Source organism: Rhincodon typus, chromosome 6 (assembly GCF_021869965.1).
Source record: "Rhincodon typus isolate 14 chromosome 6, sRhiTyp1.1, whole genome shotgun sequence".
Taxonomy (NCBI): domain Eukaryota; kingdom Metazoa; phylum Chordata; class Chondrichthyes; order Orectolobiformes; family Rhincodontidae; genus Rhincodon; species Rhincodon typus.
The window spans coordinates 1,745,015-1,764,273 of record NC_063337.1 but is presented as its reverse complement, the minus strand read 5'-3'; the positions used below and the strand labels follow the sequence as shown (position 1 = coordinate 1,764,273).

At 45.5% G+C, this 19,259-nt stretch overlaps 1 protein-coding gene and 1 long non-coding RNA gene across 4 annotated transcripts in view; one reads left to right on the top strand and one right to left on the bottom strand.

Annotated features, from left to right (window-relative positions):
• pgap2 (post-GPI attachment to proteins 2) overlaps nucleotides 1-17,517 on the top strand; it is a 24,465-nt gene extending 6,948 nt beyond the window's left edge. Inside the window, exons 3-6 of one of the 2 annotated variants that reach the window (XM_048598293.1) lie at nucleotides 3,590-3,842; nucleotides 4,026-4,132; nucleotides 13,863-13,971; nucleotides 16,400-17,517. In XM_048598293.1, coding sequence (XP_048454250.1) covers nucleotides 3,590-3,842; nucleotides 4,026-4,132; nucleotides 13,863-13,971; nucleotides 16,400-16,530 — 600 coding nt within the window. In that variant the 3' untranslated portion in view covers nucleotides 16,531-17,517. The remainder of the gene's footprint in view (nucleotides 1-3,589; nucleotides 3,843-4,025; nucleotides 4,133-13,862; nucleotides 13,972-16,399) is intronic. The other variant, XM_048598294.1, reaches the window with a different exon arrangement.
• Nucleotides 10,908-19,259, bottom strand: part of LOC125483360 — a 40,493-nt gene continuing 32,141 nt past the window's right edge. The window contains exons 1-3 of one of the 2 annotated variants that reach the window (XR_007262317.1): nucleotides 16,219-16,368; nucleotides 15,751-15,934; nucleotides 10,908-11,574 (exon numbers count right to left, since the gene is read on the bottom strand). This is a non-coding gene — a long non-coding RNA (uncharacterized LOC125483360). Of the gene's footprint in view, nucleotides 11,575-15,750; nucleotides 15,935-16,218; nucleotides 16,369-19,259 lie in introns of those variants that run through there. The other variant, XR_007262318.1, reaches the window with a different exon arrangement.

The window sequence follows — 19,259 nt, the reverse complement described above, 5'->3', positions numbered from 1 at the left end:
CCTAACATACTGTACGCCTTCTTAACAACGCTATCAACCTGGGTGGCAACTTTCAGTGATCTATGCACATGGACACCGAGATCTCTCTGCTCATCCACACTACCAAGAATCTTACCATTAGCCCAGTACTCTGTATTCCTGTTACTCCTTCCAAAGTGAATCACCTCACACTTTTCCGCATTAAACTCCATTTGCCACCTCTCAGCCCAGCTCTGCAGCTTATCTATGTCCCTCTGTAACCTGCAACATCCTTCCGCACTATCCACAACTCCACCGACTTTGGTGTCATCCGCAAATTTACTAACCCATCCTTTGTTATCCTTAGAATAAATTAATACTTACTATGAGTCTTAGTGGCATCCTAACACTACCGCTTTCAATAACTTAAGTTTTCATCAGTGTATAATTTTATTTGACTTGATTTAATTTTACCCCCGTTTTGCTTGTGCTCCTTCTTGAAATCCAAGTAGCTGCTACTTCTTTATAAATGATACATTTTCTAATTTTAAACTTATTCCAACTCACTCCCTCACAGCAGATTCTCACTGACCATTAAACGTAAAGATTTCCTTTGATATCCCTCTTGGATTTCTTTTCCTGCACTCTGCTGTGAACAGAGCTATCTCCTGCAGATCTGACTGTCTCTGCTTCTTAGTGATGAGTGAGGGCCCTGAGCTTCACCCTCACATTGTCTTGTTAGGGAGGGAGGATGCTGTAGGGGGATGAGTTCATGTCAACAATCTGAATACATCAGCTATCTGTTTCACTTTTACTTCACATACATCATCGACACACTGTCGTTCTATCACAGTCGCAGTTGTTGTGATGGGTTTTGGCCTAATGCCTGTTTTTGAGGTTGGCAAGATTATCATCAGTGTGATAGCTTATCACTGGGGGGAACCTGTCAGTGGTAAGCTGTCGTATTATTGCAACATAGCAAATAGAAATTGGAGCAGGCCACTCGGCCATCAAGTCTCTTCTGCCATGCAATAGGATCATGGCTGGACTGATTTGGCCTTAACTCCACTTTCCTGTCTGTCCCCAATTGTCTAATTCAGCCCTGAATATACTCAGTGACTCAGTCTCCACTGTGGAGGAGAACTCCCAACATGAATGATCCTCAGAAAGAAGCAATTGCCCCGCATCTCCTTCTTACATAAGAGGCCCCTTATTCTGAAACTGTGCCCTGTAGATCTAGATTACTCCACACGAGGAAATATCTTCTCTGTATCAACCCTGTAAAGCCCCCGTCAAATGTTATGTGAACTGAGGCAGTAACACACCCCATGTCAGACAGGAAAGAAGCCTGTAGTGGTGCGATTGGATTATACTTCCATTTGCATACTGTCATGTGGGAAACAGTTGTTGTAATATTAAGTGAGCATTCATCTCGCTTTTGCACCTTTCAAAGGGCAGTTCCATTTACTGAGCTAAAGGCTTTGTGAGATGGAAGAGAGCGTGTACAAGAAGGATGCACTGTTCTTTGCATGCTCCCTGAAGTTCATATGCTGTAAAGAACATTTCAGTTTCATCTGACGCAGCTCAGAAACTACACTGGGAGTAGGACTCTGGACAGTCCTCTTCTGCAAATAGCGAGGGGTGATTAAGAGATAATCAAACTAGAACTTTGCTAGCAATCTGTATCCAAATGCAGCAACATTTCAGGTTTGGGGTGACAAGTGGCAAGTAACATTTGCACCACACAAGCACCGGGCAATGATCATCCCCAACAAAACAGAATCTAATCATTGCCCCTCGACATTCTTTGATGTTACTATTGCTGAATCTCCCACAATCAACATCCTGGGGATAACTGTTGACCAGAAACTGAACTGGGCTAATAAATGCAATGGCTACAAGAGCAGGTCAAAGGCTGCACTGAGTAAGTCACCTCCTGACTCCCCAAAGCCTGTCCTAGAGTCATAGAGTCATACAGCATGGAAACAGACCCTTCGGCCTAACTTGTCCATTTCAATCAGGTTTCCTAAACTGAACTAGTCCCATTTGCCTGCATTTGGCCCATATCCCTCTAAACTTTTCCTATCCATGTACCTGTCCAAATGTCTTTTAAATATTGTAATTGTACCTGCCCCTCCCACTTCCCCTCAGAGCTCATTCCATCACCCTCTCTGTGAAAAACTTCCCCAATAGGTCCCTTTTAAATCTTTCCCCTTTTACCTTAAACCTATGTTCTCTCGTTTTTGACTCCCCTACCCTGGGGAAAAGACCTTGGCTAGTCACTCTATCCATGCCCCTCATGATTTTATAAACCACTGTAAAGTCACCCCTCAGCCTCTAACATTCCAGGGAAAAAAGTCCCAGTGTATCCATCTATCCTTATAACTCACACCCTCCAGTCTTTGTAACATCCTTGTAAATCCCCTTTTTTTTCACACTTTCCAGTTTAATATCACCTGTCCTTTATCAGGGTGACAAGAATTGTATGCAGAATTCTAAATGTCTTCTACAGCCATAACATGATGTCTCAACTCCTTTACTTGGTGGTCTGACAGATGAAGCCAAGTGTGCCAACTGCCACCTCTGTCTACCTGTCCACCATCTACAAGGCACAAGTCAGCAGTGTGATGGAATGCTCACTCACCCACTTGCCTGGATGTGTGCAGCTCCAACAACACTCAAAAGGCTTGGCACCATCCAGGACAAGACAGCCCCCGCTTGATTGGCACCACATCCACAAACATGCACTCCCTCCACCACCGACGCTCAGTAGCAGCAGTGTGTGCTATCTACAAGATGCACTGCAGAAATTTACCCAAAATCTTTAGATAGCATCTTTCAAACCCATAAAAACTGAAAGAACTGAGGATGCTGTAAATCAGGAACAAAAACAAAGTTGCTGGAAAACCTCAGCAGGTCTAGCAGCATCTGTGAAGGGAAAAACAGAGTTAATGTTTCAGGTCCGGTGACCCTTCCTCAGAACTCTTCCTCAAAACTGTTCTGAGGAAGGGTCACTGGACCCGAAACACTAACTCTGATTTTTTCTTCACAGATGCTGCCGGACCTGCTGAGCTTTTCCAGCAACTTCTGCCTTTATTCTTTCAAACCGATGACTACTTTTATTAAAAGGACAAGGGCAGCAGGTCATGGGAACACAAACACCCACAATTTCTTTCAAACCAACACACCCATTCTGACTTGGAAATATATTGTCATTCTTTCACTGTCGCTGGGTCTAAATCATGGAATTCCCTCCCTAAGGGCATTGTGGGTCTACCTACAGCACATGGACTGCAGCGGTTCAAGAAGGCAGCTCACCCCCACCTTCTCAAGGCCAACTAGTGACTGGCAATAAATGCAGGTCAGTCAGTAACACCCATGATTGTAAGAAGAACATATTTATGCTACAATGCAGTGTAGAGCAGCGAATTAGTAAAAGCTGCCTTTCTATCAGGTTGCAACTGGAAATTCTCAACACATATCACAATCCAGGCCCTCACACAACTATCTGATTGCCAAGGGGTTTGAGGAAGCTTGCAGTCTGTAAAAGGGTCAGTCGTTGTGTCTTCAAGTAGGAAACCTGCGCACAAATTCTTGTTCTTGTCACTCTGCACTCTTTCTAATTTTTCAGGTCCCCAACTACCTCCCGTCAATCAGTGCTGCTATTGGAGGGGAGACTCCTCAGCGCTATGTCTGGCGTTTCTGTATTGGCTTGCACTCGGCACCACGGCTGTTGGTTGGACTGGCATATTGGAACCACTACCGCCGTGTCCCTTCACCTGGCCACTGGTATGGCCCCCTCTGCTTCATCAACTTCACCTTCAACATGCTGGAGAACCTGGCGTTGCTGCTCCTGACCTATGTTTCGTCAACAGAGAATCACTGTGAGTCCAAGGACACCAAGCCAGCCACATGCGACTGCAAGTGTTCCTAGTTTAGGCATGAATATTACTTGGAGTGCAGGGTGCTGTGGGTCTTTCTTGTCGTATTAAGTTCCTTCTGACCGATGGCTCGGTGTTAATGGGAAGGATCTGTTCCCCTGATCATGCCTGATTGTGTCATTCCAGGGGTTCATGAGAAAGCTTTTGTCACCTTCATGGGATCATCAATACTTCACATGATCCTCACCTGTGTCATCTGGCAGCAGACCAAGAAAAGCACAGTAAGTCCGGAGGTAATTGGTTCTGTTCTTCCATTATGTCTCTCTCTGTCCCTGTCTCTGTCTCTTTATTTCAAGCCACAGAGTCCATATCAGTGACACAAGGAGGCTCATTAGGTATGTGTTGGCCCTCTATAGATCTATCTGCTCTGGCCCACTCCCCCACTCTATCCCTGTATCCCTTGCAAATTTATTTCCCTTAAGTGCCTGTCCAATTTTGTTTTGACATCATTCATTGTCTCCACTTCCACTCCCTTCAAATGCAATGAGATCCAGATCATTGCCAGTCGCTGTGTGAAATAGTTTGTCTTCACATCCATCACCACATTTCTTGCCCAAAATCTTAAATCTGTGTCACCAAGTCTTTATACCATCTGCCAACTGAACATCTTGTCTCTCTTATCTAAATCTGTCATAACTTCATACACATCTATCAGATCTTCCCCCCCGGCCCCTTCCCATATCCCCCTTCCTGCAGTCTGCCTTGTCCAATCTGTGCTGACTCTGCTTCATTAACTCAAATTTCTCTGGGCGTCTGAGTTTTTTCTGTCTCCCCGATTGATGTTCTAAAACTTAAACTAATTTCCTAAGTTGTTACTTGTTCTAGTTATTATCCAAGACAAGTGATGTAGGGCCTGTGCCACAGGGAAAAAATTAAGTAATGGCAGGCAGGGTAGTGAATGACTGGTGTTCATCCTGAAGGTTTGCAATCACTGTATGATTTGTTCTTCCAGTGTTGGGATTTGAAAAGAGGGAGCACACTCATATTTAGGTGCCATCAAAAGATAAAGATTCTTAATAAAAAATGAAGATCAATGTAAAATTCTTTGTTTAGCTTAATTAGCCTGACATCAGTGGTGGGGAAAATGCTAGAATCTTTTATAAGACATGTGATATCAAAACACTTAGAAAGCGTTAATAGGATTGGATAAAGTCACTGTTGGTTTCTGAAAGGCAAAGCATTTTTAACAAACTGCTGGAGATTTTTTGAGGAAGTAATGAGTAGAATAGATAAGGGAGATCCAGTGAGTGTAGTGTTATTTGGATTTTCTGAGAACTTTTGATAAGGTCCCTCAGAAGAGGTTATTGGACACAGTTAAAGCACAGGGGATGGGGGTAATATATTGGCACTTATCTAGAACTGGTTCACAGACCGGAAATAGAATGGGAATAAATGGGTCTATGTCTGGATGGCATGCACTGACTAGTAGGTCAAGTGTTTTGTCCTCATAGAATCATAGAATCCCTACAGTGTGGAAACAGGCCCTTCAGCCCAACAAGTCCACACCGACCCTCAGAGCACCCACCCAAACCTATCCCCCTATAACCCACCTAATCTACACATCCCTGAACACTACGGGTAATTTAGCATGGCCAATCCACCTAACTTGCACACCTTTGGACTGTGGGAGGAACTGGAGCATCCAGAGGAAACCCACGCAGACACGGGGAGAATGTGCAAACTCCACACAGACAGTCACCCAAGGGTGGAATTGAACCCGGGTCCCTAGTGCTGTGAGGCAGCAGTGCTAACCACTGAGCCACGATGCCACCCCCTCTTGTTGGTTCCCTCAACATGTGTTGCATGCCCAGTCCAGCAGCTATGTCTTTAGGACTCTGTACACCAATGGGACACCTCCTCTGCTGGGCCTGTCCCCCATTAGGATAGGACATACCTGGGGTGATGATTGTGGAATGTGGGGCATAGTCAGACCCATGGAATCAACCTTTTTGGACAATGTCAAGCTGATGTTTGCTCATTTGTATTGGCATTAGTCGTCGAATGTTGTTAAAGTGGACTTTGGCAGGGACTTATCTGGGCTGAGTTTGGCATTGTCATTTTTGGCTCACTTGATTGTAAGGATCTGTTGGGTGTCATTCCTTTCAGTTTGATACAAACTGATACAAGGTCATTTCAGAGGGCAATGAAAATTCAACCACATTGCTGTTGGTCTGTCTTGTAGGTCAGTGAACCAGTAGGGTTTTTTTTAATGAATTGAGCAACAGTTTCATGGTCATCATTAGACTTTTAATGAAATCTGCATTCAAATTCCATCTGCAGTGTTGGTATTTGAACCTGTGTCCCTGGGTTAGTAGTTCATTGACAATACCATTACACCATTGCCTCCTTTCACATTCCCCCTCATCTCAGTCCTAAATGGCCTAAGTGTCACAGTGTCTAGATGCCACCCCACCTTGCCCTCCACCACCTCCCTCCAGCTAGTGGGAGACATGCTCCCTGTGGGACCCTATAAGAGTTGCGTATGCTTCTGGAATGAAGATGAGAAGATGCTCAGCTATCCTGACTATATTTTGCCACTCCAGCTTTTCTAAATTGTTTAAGTGATGTGTGGAAAGTAGAGTCAGTGTCATTTCTGAAGTCCTGTCAACCAAAACTGCAGCAAATGGCTTTTTATTGGAACATGGCAACAGATAACAGACCCCACGGAGTGGAATTGCCAGTTTTTGATTAGCATGTAATTCATTGAGTTGCCATGAGAGGGTGGTATTGAACCACTTTAGAGGAGCAATTAGGTTGCTTTGTGAAGGATCTTGTCTCTCTTTCCATTTGTCACCTGTGGCTGTGAGTGAAGGAGATGTGCATATGCATGGATCACTTGTACACATCCCTAATTGCCCCTTGTGTGTGATATGTACAGTAGTGTCTGGAGTGTGGGTGTGAATGTGTTTGTGCATCTGGAGGCTGGATTGTGTGATCATTGCTTCAGTGCTGTCCAGCTCTCACCATTTTCCAAAATGATTTGCTCAGTAATAGGTTGAGGTGGAGCAGGAACACACATTCCCTGAGCCCATACCTATTCCAGTCTGCCCCTGTTGTTTAAGCAAATCCATTTAGCAAATGTATTAAGAAAAAGTGTCACCCCCTTGGCCAAGCACAGAATTTCAATTCCCTAGTCAGGGTCAGTATCAGATTGAGAGGAAGAACACATAATTTGAAAAAAGGTTGGATAAATTAGGATGGCTAAAAAACAGAAGAGGGAGAAAACAGATGAGAGAGTAAACAAGGAAGAAACATTAAATCTTACATTAGTGTTTTTTTCACAGGAACTTAAAATGTTAATTAAAGATTAAAGACTTGTGAATGGGTGGGGCTAAAGGTTGAGAAGTCCCCTGGACCGGATAACTTACATCCTAAAGTCTCAAAAAGTGACTGCATTCAGCAATTGGTTGATTGGTATAATTAACAACCACAATTTATATTTCTATGTTACCTTTTAATGGAATGAAAGCCTGGTCAGACCTCATTCAAAGTACTGTGCGCAGATCTGGGCACCACACCTCCGGAAGGATAGATTGGCCTTAGAGGGAGTACAACGTGGGTTTACAAGAATGATACCTGGGCTTCAGGTATTATCCTATGAGAAGGGATTATACAAATGAGGCCTGGTTTCTCTATATCCTTGTGGATATTTAAGGTCGAGATAGATTCTTGAACAGTCGGGGAATCAAGGGTTACAGGGAAAAGGCAGGAAAGTGGATTTGAAGAGTGTCACGTCAGCTATGATCCTATTAAATGGTGGAGCTGACTTGAAGGGCCGAAAGGCCTACTCCTGTTCCTATTTCTTAATGTTCTTTGGATGAGGGCTTCAGTAACAGATGAGCTGGGACCGGGATGGCATTGAGTAATTGACAGAAGTGGAAGTAGGCTGCCTTAGTGGTGACATCAATATTAAGTAGGAAGCTCATCTCGGGGTCTCGTGACATTAAGTTTCTGGGAGACTGGTTTAATCCCAGACTGTTGCCAGGGAAAGCGACGGAGTCCGGAACTTGAGGCTATCTTGGAGCGGGAACTGAAAACCCTGAAGGGAATTTCTGCTCATCCACTGGGTGTTGGAAAAAGCAATCTCTTTATTCTTGTAGAAGGGGAGCGAGTGGGTGTGGTGCATTGGGATTTCCAAAAGGCACTCGATAAACTGTCACTAAAAGGTTGCTGCACAAGATAAGAGCTCACATTGTTGGTGGTGAGGTATTAGCTCACACGGAGGGTTAGCTAACAGACAGGAAACAGTCAGGATAGATTCAGAATTCTTTATCTGAAGAGACAGCAACCGCTGCATCGTTCAAAATTTTAAAGCTGAGTTAGACTTTTGATTGACGAGAGCTTTTGGGGACAGGCAGGAAAGTGATGTTGAGACCACAATCAGATCAGCCATGGTCTTATTGAAAGGGGGTGGACCAGGCTCAATGGGCTGAATGGCCTACTCCTGTTTCTGTTTTTTGCTGACTTTATCTATATATTGCATCAGCAACAGTTTGTCTGCTGAGATAAATCCTTCACAAGTGGGTAGGGCTCGAAAGGCTAGGCCTTTGAGTATATGGCCATCTGATGTACATAGCTAAGCCAGTGTAAATGTTGTAGGGTTAGTAATGAGTGGGTGATGATGGAATTATCACAATGCAGAGCATCTGAGATAATGTCTTTCCAGATGTTTCCCAGGCCATTGAAGGGAGTATGGACTTACCCATGGGGTGAGGATGAGTTGGTCTTTGTGGTTGCACTCGCTTCCACCACACGACCAAACTGAGTGTTGGGCTGGAGGCGGGGAGGGAATCCCTTGACTTGTACCCCCCCCACCCCCACCATTCTGACGCTGGGAGCTCAGGTCTCAGGCAGCCAATCCGTTCCTGCATCAGCTAAACTTGGCTGCAGTTGCTATAAGTGCATTAGGTCTATCTATACCCTACCAGTAAAGGCTGCGTGATGCTGGGCTGCTGTCGGTGCGTATTTTTTGCATCATGTGGGTTCTTTTGTTGACCGTGAAATGGTTGTGAAATGGAGCCATAAAGGAGGAACAGTCATCATGCAGAACGCTGGGCCCCAGGAACTATAATTTGCAGCGACTGCACATGCAAGCTGACACAGCAGAATCCTTAATTCCCTAACCCCACTGTGCCGTTTCCCCCTTCACCACCCCTACCCACACCCCCATGCTGTTCTCACTTGGTCATGAACGTGTCTGCGCTTTTATTTGGCGACTTTGGGAATGTGTGAAGCATGGCCGTTCTGAACAAGATATTTTGCTCACTTTCTGTTTGCATGTGACACTCTGCACAAACCTCACTGATTCCGTGCAGCTATTTATTTCTGATTTGCAGCCTCCAACACTTCCTCTGGTGTTTTTGTTAAAAAAACCCTCCAGCATAATTTGTTGATGTTATGTTTTAAATGGGAGTTTGTGGAGCGGGCTGCTTGTATGATTGGCCCAGACACCTTAAGAGCTTTTTTTAAAAACAAAATATAGAGAAGTGTGTTCATTTATTTTATTGTTGAGGGTTGGATTTTTATTCAGTCTTAAGTCCTCACATACATTCTTCATTTAGACTGAACTGAAACCAGAAATTGCTGCAGATACTGAACAGGTCTGTCAGCATCTGTGGAGAGAGAAACCGAGTTAACATTTCAGGCATGTGACTCTCAATTGGAAATAAATTGTCCTGCAAACCGTTCCAGACTATCACAACTCACCCTCTTGTCTCTCAAAAGAAAAATAAGCCTGTATTTCTTTGGCGCTTTTCACATCCTCAAAATGTTAAAGTGCTCTACAGACAATGAAGCCGTTTTTGAGGTGTAGTCATTGCTGTAATTTTGCACATAGCAAGATCCAACAACCAACAACATGGAATGATCGGGCAGCCAGTTTCTTATGATGTTCGTTGAGAGGTAACTATTCACCAGTACCTAGGGAGAAGCCCCATGCACTTCTCCCAGTAGCAGCATTTGGTACTTATACATTTACCCTATGGGCAGCAACAGCATCACTTTAATATCTTATCGTAAAGTGGCAGTTCTAACAGTGCGGCATTCCCTTGGTACTGACCCTCGGACAGTACAGCGTTCCCTCAGTATTGACTCTCTGACAGTCTGGCACCCCCTCAGAACTGACCTGGTGCTGCTCTAGTAGTGGCAGCTTGGAATAAGTGCTCCATTATTTGGAATGGGACCTAAATCAATGACAGGCTGATTACAAGGTAAGTATCCCATCCTTTGGCCACGCTTGCTCTGATACAGCATGATGTAAGCCGTGTGGTTTATATATAGGTTATATCATTTAGAGTTTGGATTTTGAACTAGTGTCATGTGAGTTTTGGCCTGCCTGTGAAGAGTTTTAATGAATAACTTGTAAAGCTTTCTGAAGCCAAAGTTTGTTTGAAAAGAATGAGAGGTATTATACTTGAAGGCTGATGGGAACTTGTTGACATTGGAAGAGTTTTATGGGGAAACAAAGTAAACAGTGTAATGTACTTCACTGCAGAATCAGTAGTTTCTTCAGTTAGAAGGATTTTGTTTTACATATAAACATAGAAGTATAGAAGACAGGAGCAGGAGTAGGCTATTTGGCCCCTTAATTCTACACTGCATTCATTAAGATCATGCTGATCTCTGAGCTCGATACCCTAATCCCGTCCTCCCACCAAGTCAGTCGATCCCTTTCGTCACAGGGACTATATCTGTCTCCTTCTTGTTTAGCCTCAACCACTTTCTGTGTTCATGATTTTCACAGACTGCCTACTCTCTGGGTGAAGTAATTTCTCCTCGATCCTAAAAGGTTTACCCTCTATCCTTTAGCAATGACCTCTGGTTTTGGACTTCCCCACCATCAGGCACAGTCTTCTTGCATCTAACTTGTCTAGATTGATTTGAATTTTATAGGTTTTGGCGTAGGAGAAACTCCCATAGCTTGGAGAAAGCTTTTTGGTTTCAGTTTTGCAGAGCTTTTCGTTGATGTTGGATGCATGAAGAAAGTAGATAGTTTGGAACTGTTAAGAAATAAAATGCTTCGGTGTGAGGAGTTTACTTTGAAAGTTCCAGACTAGAAGTGTTGGCTAAAACCCTGAAGGGATTGTGAAACTGAGAAAGTCTCAGCTCAGTTGTGTGAAAACTTAGTGAAGAATTTACCTGTATCAATTATGTTAGGTCCTATACAAGTAGCAGGTAAAGAGGTTCTCTTGGTGTGATTATGTGAAAGAGTGCTGTTGGGATTACTGGGATTGTATTTTACCATGTGTTTCAAGCTTGCATTGTCTGTAAATAGTTTGGTTTATTCTGTTATTTTCTTCATTTCACTGAAAGATCAGCTCGTAAAAACGAACAATCAAACAAAATATGACCTTCCAAGCCAGATTTCAGTCTGCTATTGACCTGACCAGTAATAACATCAGCTGGGATCAGAACAACAGTCACTGGTGGCAAGTGACCCGTACCAGAGTCTCAGGAAGTGGCCCACTGTCCCTTCAGAGAGAATCAAGCACGGGACCATGAGTAAATTCTGTCCGTTGCTGACACGAAGTGGTTGGGTGTAATTTTTCTCTTTGACGTGGCAGGGTAGACTCCTCCACAGGATGTGTGCTTGTCACAGATGGCCTATAAATGATGCAATCCATCTCTCAGTTCCCTCTCTGCTCAGGACAGAGTACAATTTGTGGTTTTCCTCATCCTGCTGGAGTGAGAGAGAGGGAAGGTCAGAGTTCAGTGCCACACTCAGCTGGAACCTGCCCGAGGGGGAAGGGAAATGTGGGTGGGATTCAGCTCGACCTCAAATGTCTTTTTTTGAGAAAATGGTCCTGCTACTTGTACCCTTTCACACTGAACTATTTCTGAGGGAGCAGAGGGAGCTTTACTCTATCTAACCTCATGCTAACTCTATCTAACCCCCCTTCCTGTAACGACTCCATCCCATTCTCTCAGTTCCTCTGTCTCCGTCATATATGTTTAGATGAGGCCAACTTCAACAAGAAAGCCTTTGAAATGTCCACCTTCTTCCTCAACTGAGGATTTCCCAGCTCCATTGTTGACGGGGCCCTCAACCAGGTCTGACCCATCTCCCTCTCCACTTCTCTTCCCTCCCGCAACAGCGATAGGCTTCCCCTTGTCCTTACCTACCATCCCACCAGCATCCAAATCCAGAAGATCATCAGACGCCATTTCCCCCACCTCCAGCAAGATGCCACCACCGGACACACATGCCCCTCCCCTCTCTTGTCCGCCTACTGTAGGGACCGTTCCCTCCGGGACACTCTGGTCCATACTTCCTTCACCCCCAACACCTCCCCACAGCCCTAGGGCACCTTCCCCTGTAACCGGTGAAGGTGTAACACCTGCCCATTTACCTCCTCCCTCCTCAGTATTCAAGGGCCCAAACGTACCTTCCAGGTGAAGCAACACTTCACCTGCACTTCCCAGAATCTAGTCTTCTGCATTCGTTGCTCACAATGTGGTCTCCTCTACATTGGGGAAACGAAGCGTAGACTGGTTGAATGCTTCGCAAAACATCTATGTTCTGCTCACAAAAAAGACCCTGAACTACCCGTTGCCACCACTTTAACATACCACCCTGTTCCCTGGCCAACATCTCTGTCTCTGGCTTGCTGCAGTGTTCTAGTGAAGCTCAGTGCAAGCTGAAAGAACAACATCTCATTTTCTGCTTGGGGACCCTGCAGCTCTCCAGACTCAATATCGAGGTCAATAATTTTACGGCCTAAACTGTCCCATGTCCCAGCCCCCCACCCCACACACCAGGCCTTGTTACCACATAGCCTGTCATAGTCACTAAAATTCCCCTTTAACAACTATTCACCCTCCTCAGCCAGATCACTATCAACTCCTTTGTTTGTGCAACTGTTCTTCTGCCTCTTTGGGCTCTATCCTATCCTTTACTCCCTACCCCACCCCCTCCCTATTTTCTGCATATAAACTTGACATTTTTCTAGCTACCATCAGTTCTGAGGAAGGGTCACTGGACCCGATACGTTAACTCTGATTTTTTTCTTCACAGATGCTGCCAGACCTGCTGAGCTTTTCCACCAACTTCTGTTTTTGTAACCCCATGCTGTCCCTGTCCTGGGAGTGTTTGATGGGGGACAGTGTAGAGGGAGCTTTACTCTGCATCTAACCCCATGCTGTCCATGTTCTGGGAGTGTTTGATGGGGTCAGTGTAGAATGAGAATGAAAGCATGTGCCCTTTAACCAGGCTTTGTACAGAGTAGGAAGGATGTTTCCCTGACTATAGGGTCTGGAAACAGGGGAAACAGTCCCATATAAGGGGTAAGTCACTTTGGACTCGGGTGAGAAAGGACATCTTCACTCAGATGGTGGTGAATCTTTATAATTTTCTACGCCAGAGACTGTGGAAGCTCCTTGACTGGGACAGTTCAAGACCGAGATTGATAGGTTTCCAGTTACTCATGACATCGATAGATATGGGGACTGGTGTTGAAGAGATAATCAGCCATGACCTAATGTCATAGAACCAACTTGAGGGGTTGAAAATAAGAACATAGGAACAAGAATAGGCCATTCAGCCCCTCCAGTCTGTTCCACCATTCAGTGAGATTATAACTGATCTGTGTTCTACCTCCATAAAATTGGCCTAATTGCACAACTCCTGAAACTGTTACATGTCCCTGTCACTCTTGACTGTCTTTATATCTCTTTCTCCCCTCCCACCCTTCCTTTCCATCCTCTCTCCCCATGTCCTTCTCCTGTCTTCCTTCACCCTGCCGTGTCTCTCCCTCTTTTCCCTTCTATCCCCGGTTCCCTCTCTCCCCTTACCCCATTCACCTCCCTCTCTGAATTAATGAGCAGAATCTTTCATCAGATATTTGTATTTTTGAATTATGAAACCTTAATCTCTCTCTCCCCTCCCACTTCCACTCACCTTTCCCTGCCTCCTCCCTCTCCCACCTCTGTTTATTCCCCACCCTAATCCCCGTCCTCTCATGATAGGAGAGGACCTCTCTGAGCTGGAAGCGGAGGCTGTTTGTCTTCAATTTGAGCTCGTTTGTCATCGCTTTGTGTTTCTACTTCAGACACAACGCGTACTGTGAAACTGGAGGTGAGAGTCAGCACTCATTTGTTTTATTATTGTTTGTAATGTGTGTGTCCCATCCTTAGTTGCCCCTTGAGAATGTGGTGGTGAACTGCCTTTTTGAACTGCTGTAGGTTGACCCACAGTGCCCTTAGGGAGGGAATTCCAGGATTTTGACCCTGCGACAGTGAAGGAACGGCGATATATTTCCAAGTCAGGATGGTGAGTGGCTTGGAGGGGAACTTGCAGTTGATAGTGTTCCCATGTATCTGCTGCCCTTGTCCTTCTAGATAGAAGTGTTTGTGCTGATTTTGAGCACAGGCATTCAGTACTATTGCAGGGATGTTGTCAGGACCCATCGCATTTGCAGTATCTTGTGTTTTCAAATATTATTTGATATCACGTGGAGTGAATCAAATTGGGTGAACCCTGACATCTGTGATGCTGGAGACCCTCAGAGGAGGCTGAGGTGGATCATCCACTCAGCATTTCTGGCTGAAGACTGTTGATTCAGCCTTATCTTTTGCACTGATGTGTTGGGCTCTTCCATCATTGAGGATGGGGATATTCTTCCAGTGAGTCGTTTAATTGTCCACCACCATTCATGGTTGGATGTGGCAGGACTGCAGATCTTAGATCTGATCTGTTGGTTGTGGGATCACATAGATTTATCGCTTGCTGCTTTGCTGTTTGACACGTTAATAGTCTTGTAGTTTCATCAGGTTGACACCTCATCTTTAGGTATGCCTAATGCTGATTCTTTCATGCCCTCATGGGTTGATCCCCTGACTTGATGGTAATGGTTGAGTGGGGGATATGCTGGGCCATGAGGTTACAGATTGTGCTGGAGTACAATTCTGCTGCTGTTGATGGCCCACAGTGCCTCATGGATGCCCAGTTTTGAATTGCTAGATCTGTGTGAAATCTGTCCCATTTAGCACGGTGATAGTGCCACACAACATGATGGAGGTTATTCTCAATGCAAAGGCAGGACTGTCATGGACAGATGCAACTGCAACTGGCAGATTGGCGAAGATGTGGTCAAGTATGTTTTTCCCTTTTGGTGGTTCCCTCACCACCTGCCACAGACCCAGTCTTATCACTCTGTCCTTTAGAACCCAACCAATTTGGCTCGGCAGCAGCACTAATGATTAATCTTGGTGGTGGACATTGAAATTCCCCACCCGGATATATTTTGTGCCCTTGCCACCCTCAATTCTTCCTCCAACTTTTGTTCAATGTGGAAGAGTGCTGACTCATAAGCCAAGGAGGACGGTACATGTAATCAGCAGGAGGTTTCCTTGCCCATACTTGACCCAATGCCATTAGACTTCATGGAGTCAATGTTGAAGACTCCCAGGATAACTTTCTCCCACCTGTATACCACTGTACTACCACCTCTGCTGGGTCTGTCCTGCCGGTGGGACAGGACATATCCAGGGATGGTAATGGTGGTGGCTGGGACATTGTCTGTGTGGTATGTTTCTGAGTGTATGATTTAAGCAGATTAGTCTGTGGGACAGCTCACAGTGTTGGCTCTAACCTCCTGATATTATGGAGGAGACAAGTCTGAGTGTGCTACAATTATGTCCGATATCCAGCTGAATGCAGGCTGTTTTCTTTCCCGGTTTTATTTTGATTCAGCTTCACTTGACTGGCTTTGAAATCATGTCAGCTCCTGGGAGACTGTTGTCCTGAACTGAAACAGGCACAGCTAAAGTCTGTCAGAAAGATCCCAGTGTTTTGATACCCAATGACAACAAAATGAGGAGGAAAGTGAGAATAGTAAAAGGAACAAACGATAACCTGAGTAATAAACGTAACCTGACGTCCCACATGACACGAAGCCAAAGCCTGTAGATCCTCAGTCAGATTCCCCAGCTGTCTCCAGACTCCTGGACGACTTTCACCCTCACCTGCAAGGCAGCCAGTTCCCATAGTGCAGATGTTACGTAGGTGTTTGTTATCACTCAGCAGCTTCCTCGGCCATCTGAGGGATAATTAAGAGTCAACTACATTACCTGGAGTCACATCTAGGCCAGATCGGATAAAGACAGCAGATTTCCACCCCTAAGGAGCATTAGTGAACCAGATGACAATCCTGACAATCAGTGATAGTTACCATAGTCTCTATTGCTTTAGTTATCCTATGTCCCCAGAAACTTGTGATTCCTCAACCACTGACATTGCCATGACATCTCTATCACTAATGGTCTAGGTGGGGACAGAGGATCCCCCTCTCTCCTGCTCTCTGTCTCATGCCCCACCACTTACCAGTGTACACGTCAATCCTCTCCTCTTTTTGTCTCAGTTCCACACCAGGATCCTGCTGTGTACAGGAAAGCAGTGAAAATCCTGCATTCAGAAGCCATTTAAAGTTGTACTGTCTCTCAAGCAGCCCCCAAGTATGATCTGACCCCTGATGTTGTGCCTCTCTCTCTCTCTCTCTCTGCAGTTTACACAGCCTTTTCGTTCATGGAGTATTTGGTGGTTTTGTCAAACATGAGCTTTCACATGACTGCATACTGGGACTTTGGAAACAAGGAGCTGCTGATTGGAAGCCTCCCTGAGGAGAAGCGATTCTGAGTGAGGTGCCTGCAGCCCTATGTCCACAGGGAAGTGGACAATTGGACTCCTGTCTGAGACACAAAGCAGGGGTTGTCTTAGCAGGTCGAAGGTTACCTATTAAATGGGGAGGAGCGAGTGTGGGGGAGGGGGCAGTAGCTGTCACAGTGCCCCTGCTGTCAGTCCCAGAGGATAAAGGAGTGTTTGAGAGAGAGGAGGGCAAGGCTAACTGCGTGAAAGCAGCCTTTGTCCTGCCGATGTGACACTGCTAATGTTTCCTGCACATTTTAAACAGTCATGATGTGACATTGGTTGGGGCTCAGGGTTTCAATTGTTTCCACTCAAAGTTTGGGAATTTGCTCTTTGTATATAAAAAAAAGGTCTATTTCTTTGGTTTCTATCTTGCGCTCCCTCCCCATCTCTCTCCTTGCCACCCATCTGCCTCCCATCCTCCTCCTCCCTCCGACTCAATGCCAGTCCCTGTCTCTGTTACTCACTGCTCCCTCCCTATCCTCCTGCGCTTGTGTCCTACCTCCCTCTCTGTTGCAGCCTTCCCATCCTCTGTCTCCTGCATCCCACTCCTTCTCATTCTGTCTCTCTCTTATCACAGTCAGGCCTTCTGAGCAAATTCCCCTCATTCAGACCAGTTTGGGTTGGGGGGATCGCATTGTGGGGTGAATGTTTGATTTTTAATGAGTTACCTTCTGTGCTACATGAAATTTTAAGTATGTATTGGGCCTAAATGGGTTAAATTAGGTGAGCAGATTGCAGAGACATAGGACAGTTGAATCAAGATCTAATCAGGAAGAGAAACAAATTCCTTTAACAGTCCAACCGTTGGGTGACTTTTATTTTTAAAATACTTGAGAGAATCTTGTTGATGTGTTCTTGAGCTTATGAACGCTGAATCCTGTAACTGTATGGAGTCCATCTCCTTAACAAATGAATGACTGAAGTGAGATTTCATACCAAAAGTGAAAAGTAATTAAAATGTATTTGCGCTGTGTAGCGGCTTGCGCGTGTGCACAGTGAGGCGTGACTGTATGTGTGTGCGCACACAGTGAGAGAGTGTGTGCGTGTGTTTGTGTATGTGTGTTTTAGTGTGCACCAGGGCGTGAGCCTGTGGGTACACAGCGGTCTATACACACGGGAGTGAGCATGTGTGGGGAGTGAGCATGTACAGAGCAGGGAGTGAGTGTGAGTACAGTGGGTCTGTCCACTTCTACAAGGCACAAGTCAGGAGTGTGATGGAATACTCCCCACTTGCCTGGATGGGTGCAGCCCCAACAACACTCAAGAAGCTTGACACCATCCAGGACAAAGCAGCCCACTTGATTGGCACCACATCCACAAACATCCACTCCCTCCACCACCAACACTCAGTAGCAGCAGTGTGTACTATCTACAAGATACAAGAATCTACAAGATTCTGGCTGGTCTTCCAGTAAGATAGTGGTGGAGTTAGTACTTCTGAGCCCAGGGCCTGTCAGCTCTGTCCGCTTTTTGTTTCTTTACTTCTTTTTCTCTCTTGTTTTTTCTTCTTTTTTTCCATGTTATTTTACTTATCTCTTGTTGAAGAGCTCAGTACAGTGGCAATGAGTGGGCCCAGCAGCATGGGCTCATGGTGGCATTGGAGGCGATTTTGGGTTCCAGAAGGCTTCTGCATTGACAAGGCAGTCCTAGGACTGACTCATGCCTGCTGTGGTGGCAAGTTTGGGTTGCCAGCAGTATCCAACACAGATTCATGGAGGCAGTGGTGGAGGTGAGTTTGGGCCTAGGATGAGATTCTGCAGCGTGAGCAGCAGCTGCATCAGTGAGTTTGGGCCAGTGCAGTACCCAGTGCCAGTGGCATCTGCATTGGAGTGGTCCAGTGAGGACTCAGTGGTGGAGGTGAGAGGATGCCAAAGAGGGGTGAATTTCGGTCAAAATGGTGGCGGAATAGGATGTTCCGACTGGAGCTCCACTGCTCCTTCTGTTTCTTTCTCTTTTTCTCTCCCCTTTAGCCTCTCAGTGATTCTGGGCCTGGGCTCCCAGTGGCTTGTGGCGGGTCACAGGCCTGGTCTCTTCGCGGTTCGTGGCGGCTCTCAGCCTGGTCTTCCTGTAGCTTGAGGTGGGACCCAGGCCTGGTCCCTCAGCGTCTCCCAGCCTGGTCCCTCAGCGGCTTAAAGCAGGTCCCGGGCATGGTCTCTTGGTGGCTCATGGTGGTGTCTTGGCTTGGCATGCGAGTGGATCCGGCCTAGGCATGTTCCTGAGGCACCGGGGGAAAATGGAGAGGTGGCAGTTTCAACAGCAGCAATGGTATCTGTGGCAGCTGCTTTGAGAACAGACAGATGAGGTCCCCCAGAGAGCGAGATAAGCGGAGGACTCAAAGACTGTTGAACTTTTAGCATATTTCTTTATTTTCCTTGTTTAAAACATGAAAGACTTTATTGTAAACTATAACCTACTTCTTTATTTTTCTACTATTCTCTGAAATAATGCTTAACTTTTTAATTCTCGTTTCTCTTACTACCTTGTACCTAAGCTTTTTTTGTACCTAAGTACCTTGGTACCTAAGATGGCGCCATGTATGGTGACATTATACATTTTTCACTGTCCTCCTGTACTTCTGTACTTGAGTACACGCGGCAATAAAATTTAAAATCTAAATCTAAATCTTTTTGTTCCAGAGGCAGCGGCACAGCAAAGGGATTTGTGCCTGGCAACCAGGAACACTTAACAGGAAGGACAGTAAAGTTGATCACCTTTTC